Here is a 7,929-nt window from a genome sequence, read left to right as displayed (position 1 = left end):
TGTCTCTAGATTTTGATACAATTATATCTATTATGATTTCTTGGTTAAAGAGATCAAAAACAAAACCAAACACCAGATCCCCTGCACAGCTATTTCCTACACTTTCTCAAAGTATATTACATTTTCATAAGACTTTGGTGTTAGAAACTGATTGCAACCAACTGGCATTAGTAGGTTGGGGGTTCTGTTTGGTTGCTTTGTAAGGAGTGGAAAGGTGCATCTGCAGGATTTTAATATTAAGTACTGGCATGTTTCATTGCCAAATATGGCTAACCTAACTCTAACCAAACAAGAGCCACAAAGGAATATGAGGAAATAAATATTTTTTTTTTTTTAAATTGCAAGATGAAGAGTACATATATAAACCCAAAAGCATCTGTGACAACAGAACTGCTAAGTACCTAACAGTGATGATACTAAGAATTCATGGATTTCAAGAATATGTCACTGGATTTTCACTGAGTGATGACTTGTGCTGGATCAATAGCAGACAATTCAAGTCAGAGATCAAAAAAAGTCCAGCATGGGCTCAATCAAATGGGATTTACTTTTATTTGGTTTTTACTTTAACCCAATGAGAAAAATATTTTTGCCTTGAGCCAAAAAAAATCCCCAAAACAACAAAAAAAAATCAAACAAAAGACCCACAAACACAAAAAACCCAACCCCAACAAACCTAAAATAAAAAGCCACCAAAAAAACACCCCAACCATACAAAAAAAACCCCAACACACCAAAATGCCTCCAAATAAAAAAAAAAAAAAAATCCCAACAGAAGTAACCAAAAAATGTCCAACACAAAAATACTAAATGGATGCTTTACCTTTACACATTTTTTTTACATATACTTTGAAAAGATGTTTCCAAAGAATAATTAATTGTAATTTTTAAAATATTGTAATGAATCATTTTGGAAGATCTGCAAGTAATTTTTTCTTTAAAAATTGGAAATGAGGCATTTCAACTTTTCCAAGTGAATTTCCTTCCTCCTTTTGGATGGAAACCTTCAAATTCAGCTAAATTCACAAACAATTTCCTTGTCCCCTGAATTATTTTTTTCATCAAGCTTAATTTTAAATATTTTTTGAGGGGCTCAGTTTTAGAGAGGGCAGATATTGAAGGTTCTTACAGCTAAAGAAATTACTTCTTTTTTTCAGCAAGTATTTAGAGTAACTTGTTATTCATAGCTGTGAATCAACCTCCTGTTCTTCTATCTGCCAGTCAGGTATTTTTCAGCAACAGAAGAAATAGAGTAAGTTTAAATACTATTAAACTAACTGACATCTGAATATTACACTGTGAGGCATTGAGCAGCCTCTAATACCACAGTGCAGTCAAAGCCATCAGCCTTTTGTTTTTGCACTCACTACAGTTCACTACATGTGGTTGCAACAGGATTTTACCTAAGAATTTTTTTTTTCCCAGATTCTGGCTTAAGTGATCACTTGTTACAGGAAATCTGTCAACTCACCAATGACTGCTTTAAGAAAGATAACTGAACAGGCTAATAGCTTTTCTTGTCAAAGGTTGAATCAATACACTTCATTCACTTAAAACCCATCTTCTGCCTAATGGGTGCAGAGAGTTAAGTTAATAAATATTGATCAGTACTGTAGCAATAGCAGGCACTTAATGTCAGTGTGGGGAAAGAAAAGCAAACAGGAATATGGACCTGGTTAATTTTGTAAAATTTCAAGCTATAATGAATTTGGCAAGGAAGAGCAAGAATAAGACCTGTTCTCATGCAGATTTCTTTCATGTTCTCTGAATTCAAGTTTCCAAACTTTCAGCAGTTCTTTTACCTTTCCCTTATGGAAAAAGACATCCTGAATCCATTCATTCCTGTTTCCCCTTCACCTTCTACCACAGGGCTTGACCCTTCTTTCCCTTACATAGATTTTATACCAACATGACATTTACTTCTTATTTACACAAGGTGCAAAGTACAAGTAGAGTCTAAACCCAAGTATTACAGAATTCCACTATTTCTGTTCAGGAAATTTAAGAGCTTTTTAAAGAAACATGGTTGAATTAATTACAACTGAAGTTCTAATTTAACACATTATTTGCTAAGGAATTACCAGTGAACAAAGTGGCAATCTGAGATCTGGTAATGTCTGCACCTTGACTAATTTCCTTCTTAATGCTTGAGGAAGGATGACATTCAGTACTTGGAACACCCAGATAGGGAATTTCAAGATTCAAATATCTGGGCATCTTAACCCTTCTATCTACTTATCTGTCTTAAAACTGCCATATAAACAAACTCATGACTCATGTTTAAAACTCACAAGGCAGGTATAATGCTCATTGCTGGCAGCAATTTATCACTTGCTTTGATAGCAACAGATCACAATCATAAACAGTAGTTTAAAAACTCTCCTTAACATTCACATGGCTCTATTTATTTCTTTCTCTTTTTTTTTATTTTTCATTTTTCATTCTAAGGGATTTGTCAATGCCATATTAGTTGGCCCAATTATATCCTTCTGGTATATCAATTGTACAGTCCTAGACCATTATCAAAGCACTACAGACTGCACAAAGAAAACTTCCCAAAGGAAAATATTCTGTGATCCTCTTTTCTGGGAGCCAAAGGGAGCTACAAGTCATGCTACATGTCGTGGAGGAAGAGTTTTCATCCTCTCCCATTCAGGCCCATACAGGACAGACTCAGATATAGAACATCACATCTGTGTAATGTTCTTTAGTTCTTTAATGCTCTTTAGTTTTTTAATGTTCTTTAGATTCTTTAGTTTACAAATCAAACACCAAATTCAACTCAAAGAAAGAGATAGTGAAAAGACTTTGGCTTATTGCCATGAAATGGTCTATGCACAACATTACCAAGCCTTGTGAATTAAGCAAATGAGGATTTCAGCTACTTTTATCTGCAAATCTCTCTTTTCTCTCTTGCATTGAAAAGTACAATAGGATTTATATATACATATATGTATTTCCAAGGATTTAGCCAGATATCAGTGCTTGAGTGAACTATATAGCTATTCAATAGAAACTATAAAACATTGATACAAATATAAAGACATAATCAATATAAAAAGCTTATATTTATAAAAAATATTTTTAGGTAACAGTCTTCCCCTGAGGGTATACCACATAGTTGGATTTATAAATATTGCTCTGCACTGCAGCTTGGTTACCAAAGTTCAAAGTTCAGCTCTTAAATGAAGTGTAAATCGCTCCAGTGGCCTGACATGGCCGCAGTGGTTGCCTCAGGATATGTTCCCTAGCTTGTTGGAGTAATAAAGACACAGCATCAACAGGGTCTCCGAAAAATCTGGAGAAGATTCCTTCTTCCACATATGGAAGATACGAGAGCAGGACCTATAGGCTAGCAAGCACGTGCCACATGACTGGGCTTTAGTTTTCATGGGCAGTTCACTGATTTTTCTGGACCCAGTCCCAACTGTCTTCATTCTCCTTTCTGCTCTTTTCGGCCTCAATTATTTCTTTGTACCTCCGGCGGAAGAAGCCCATCTGTAAATCAAAAAGAGATGACAGTGGTAAGTGACAGTATCGTGAAGCTGAAATTTACTTTGTCAGAAAACGGTGTGCAGAAAAAAAATTGCATGGGTGTTAACCTTGAATTTTCCCTAATGTCAATCTGGAATCAGAGCTCTTTGTTTACATCAATATAAACGAAACCAAAACAGGCCCCAGATCTTCACGAGTATTCTGCTCCTTATGGATGAACTACCCTGAGGGCAGAGTTCTCCTGCATGAAACATGACTTTTTAAAAAACCATACCTCAAGTAATTCTAACAAACACAGACCAGAAGCAGCAGATACAGGTTTCAGACAAAGACTAATGCAGAATTTGGATCTGAAGCTAAAGACAGGCCAGCACGTGGGTCCTGAGGAAATCCTGCCAGAGTTTTTTGTACTGTGCTCTCAGTGTCCACGACTGCACAAAACAACACCCCCCTCCCAGAATCCAAATTCCAACTACCAGCCTTTCTCATCAGAAGCTCTTCTGAAAAGCCAACATGGTATATTGTTTATCGTGGGTGTTCCACCACCATTCTGAAGAGCTCTGCTGCTGTTTCAGCATACCTTTGCAGCCTCATCAGGTAACTCCTCTTTCTTGCCAGTCATCACTCTAAGACCTGAACTGAGATCTATTTGAGGACCATTTATATTAAGATGCTTTGAAGGAAATTGGTAGTTACAGACTCCTCTTTTTGCTAAATGATTTCCCTTGTCACATTGCTCTTAGTCCTGCAATCTGTAATTCAGGAGCCAAAATACAAGCCTCATCCTGCAAAATGCAGAGTGTCAACAGTCACTCCTCCACAAGCTTTCAAGATGCTGCAGGGCTGAGAATAATTTTTGCATATCTTCTTTTTTCCTCAATCCTTGGACTTAGTCAAAAAATCCAAGCAGTTTTCATTTCAGTTTGGATAAAAACCTCTCATATCTCTGGGCTTTTTAAGTCTTCCAAATTAACAAAAATTATTTTAATAACAGACTTTGGTAAGCATTCAAGAATAACTTCTCAAACTTCACAGTGCACTATGGGGACCATCGAATCAATATTTTGTTCATCATAATTAAACATTTATGTAACTCCTACCACTCTAAACTTGTTTTCTCACTCCTGCTGGGTAAAACATGATGCTTAAGTCTTCCTTTATCAACCAGTTATTGCAGTCCTTTACTCCCTAATTGACCATAAGTAGGAATATTTTGTGCTGTTTTGTCACTAATAAGTTTCTGTTAAGTTGGGCTTTTTAGTTTCAGCTCTTCAGCGATTTCAATTTTCTTCAAGTACATTTTACCTCACAGGGGTCTCAAAGGCAGCTTGTTCAAATTGCCAAGAATGCTTCTGCAATCAAGCTTCCTAAAGCCCAGGCTGGGAGTTAGACTAGATGGGACTAGAGGTCCCTTCCAACTCAGACCATTCTGATTCTATGATTCCTTGCCAGGGTTCACAGCTATACCCTGAATTCACAAAACATGACACCAGACCATATAGAGAACAGGCCATATAGAGAACACAGAAGCTACATCATGGTCTATTAAGCCCCTTTCTGGGATGACTGTGGACTCCAGCCCTGAGATATGCTGTTAATTTGGAGATAGTTGTACTCTGATAAGCACATAGATGTATATTACATGCTCACCTACAACCACTTTATAAATACACAATAGGTAGATGCACACATAAATGCCTCACTTTCACAGAGGACCCATGACCTTCTGGAGGTCCCCACAAATTAGTGGAATGAGACCTTAAAAAGTCGTTTGATCGCACTGCACAGGCTGTGGGAATAGTCTCTCTGTCTCATCTGCTGGTCAGTACATGAAAATGCATGGATAATGCTGGTTCTGTTCTGAAAAACCACCTCACAAAAGGGACACTGTTGAATTTTGGAGGGCTGAGTCTCCCTCACCTCCCAGCATCTTTCAGAACAGTGTATAAAAGGGTACAGAAAAAGAGAATTGAAGAGCTTCTCTAGCTCCCTATTCTTCAAACTTGCTGTAGCAAGTTCTTCAGTAGAAAAATATCACTATCAGCAACTTTTTTACTTGTACCTACAAGCTACAGCAGTGCAAATGATGTACTTTGAGAAGACATCCTCAAGACAGTACCATCATAAAATCCCAGTGAAATTTTACCATTGAAGCCCCATACTTTGGAGCAAAGGAGACTCCAGAATTTACTCTATATTTACATGGTCTAAAATGGAAGTGAATTAGTTTATAGGTAAAGAAAAAAAAGTAAGAAACTGCTACTCCTCTGATGTTCTGCCCCACTAGGATTAATTATAGGTACTTGTTTTAGTCAGAGGAATCTGCAGATACTCCTCATATACACTCAGGGAGCAGATGTGTGGAACAAGTGGGTGCCAGTTTTTGTATTATCAGTTCTTATAACAGACCTAAATGTTCTGCACATTAGAAAAGAAAATTGCCACAGGACTTTGTTTCCTAAGATTACAAGAAAAGTTCAATTTCTAGCTTATAAAAACAACTTTTAAACCCTTAAGGTTTCCATCCTTCATGCAACCACATCCTTGGTACAATAAAATCCTGTCTGGAAGTTATATTCAAATTGTACAAAGGCTTTTTAATTTCCTCGAGGGCCAAACAAACAAAAGCAAACTCCTTCCCACTGTTATTTTAATAAAAATTGTCTGTTTGTGAACATCTGCTTCAGGAATTATTTTTTTAAGTTGGTTATGATAGTTCTGGTGTTTTACTGTTTTCTTACTGGATGCAGGATGCTTTTGCATATCTCCAGGAGGGCAAGAAAGTGAGATGAAGACCACAATAAATATTAATGAAGCACAAAATTCTACATCTAGAAGAGTTTCCACTACAGAGATATGATTGTGTTCTTGATGCAAGTGATATGGATAATCTAAAATTCTGTAGAGGATGTAAATCAAATGCAAGAAAAGAGAGAAATTGGACTTTAAGGTGTTGGGTTTCTTTAAAGACTTTAAAAAGTATCCTCCAGAGGTTAAATGTGTTTTCTATCCCTGAAAGGCAAGGATGTGCCTTGTTATGGGATACTGTTCCCTACTATTAACACCACATATTTCTACTTCAGCTGATAGAGTCCCTATCAACACCAGAATGGGGGGTTTGGGCAATGGCTGTGAAGAAATCACAACCTAGTCATTGTCTCACAGGAGACCACACAACCCCCATATCCACCTCCTTACAATAGGATGGTTACATTAAAAATGACAGCAATATTAACCCATATGGTGAGGGCTGATAAGCGCCTGTGGCAAGCTGGAGAGAACAAGTTAATTTACCATACAGTGAGGAGATACAGGGGGAATAAGCAGGAGGACACCTGGACCAGAATTTATGCAATGTGGGGCTGAGTATACATACCCTGGCTCTTTTGTCATTGGGGCAGAAATGACACCAGATGATCTGTTTTCTGTGGCTAACACAGAGCTCTTAAGGGAACTCCAAACAGCCAGTGAGGACAGGACTGCTGGAACTCAGTCCTGGACTTCAAGCAGGAAGAGGAGGAGAGATCCTCAGCTTTAACAGGAGTGTTGCTGTGATTTATGGAATTTATGGAATGAGTGTTTGTGGTGTGCCTATGGTTTCCAGCCCATGTTTCATGGGCAATGAGTCTCTAATATTGCTTAATTCTCCCAGATTTTGCTTTCCATATATACAGACATACATTGTGTGTGTGTGTGTGTACACACATAATGCTGTAGGTATATGGCAAAGGAATACCCAAGTCCAGAGCTGTGATCTTACACCACCACACTCAAGGAAAGGACTGATGACAATATTTTGATCAGTAAACCTCTGCCTGGGGAAGGCACTCATGAGAGGAAGTGCAACAGGAGAGCATATTTACAGGAGGTAAGGAGAGAGTACCATGGGAAGCTGAAGGTTTGTAATGGGAGAAGAGGAATCAGCTACCAAAGACATGAAAAACATCAACCACAGTCAGGATTTCAGAGTTGGGTGGAAATTATTTGGGAAGTCTGAGGAGGTCATCTTGAGTTATGGGCCTTTTTGGTAGGTGTAGCTGAAAAAGTTCTCAAGAGTGGGACATTGCTCAGCATGCATCCTGCTTTACTTTTAAGACCAATGGACATCCATCAGAGAGGAACAGCTATGACACAGGCACCATGTTCTAATTAATTTCTTCTGTATGCAAACAGAGAGGAGAAAGACTTTGGGAATATAGTGATAGTGCTGAAATCTTGGGGCTATCAGTGTCACTCACAAGGGATTCACATCCTACACCAGGGAAGGGAGAAAGCATCTGAATTGTCTGTGAATCCAGAAACTGTCATGTTTCACATCTGCCATGACAATCTGCAGCAATGTCTGCTTACTTTTAAACAAATCCAAACAAATTCAGGCAGAATCAGACAAAATAGAAAGAAAAAGCTGGCCTGGTCTTTGCCAGAAGTGACAAA

The 7,929-nt window shown here is 37.9% G+C and overlaps 1 protein-coding gene across 1 annotated transcript in view; it reads right to left on the bottom strand.

Annotated features, from left to right (window-relative positions):
- Positions 1–3,399: 3,399 nt before the first annotated feature.
- The window catches only part of ITGA9 (integrin subunit alpha 9), a 205,981-nt gene continuing 201,451 nt past the window's right edge, over positions 3,400–7,929 (bottom strand). Inside the window, exon 28 of the mRNA XM_054384966.1 lies at positions 3,400–3,498. Coding sequence (XP_054240941.1) covers positions 3,400–3,498 — 99 coding nt within the window. The remainder of the gene's footprint in view (positions 3,499–7,929) is intronic.

Source organism: Indicator indicator, chromosome 11, assembly GCF_027791375.1.
Source record: "Indicator indicator isolate 239-I01 chromosome 11, UM_Iind_1.1, whole genome shotgun sequence".
Classification (NCBI taxonomy): domain Eukaryota; kingdom Metazoa; phylum Chordata; class Aves; order Piciformes; family Indicatoridae; genus Indicator; species Indicator indicator.
The sequence above is the reverse complement of the archived record's forward strand: the minus strand, read 5'-3'. Positions and strand labels throughout refer to the sequence as shown.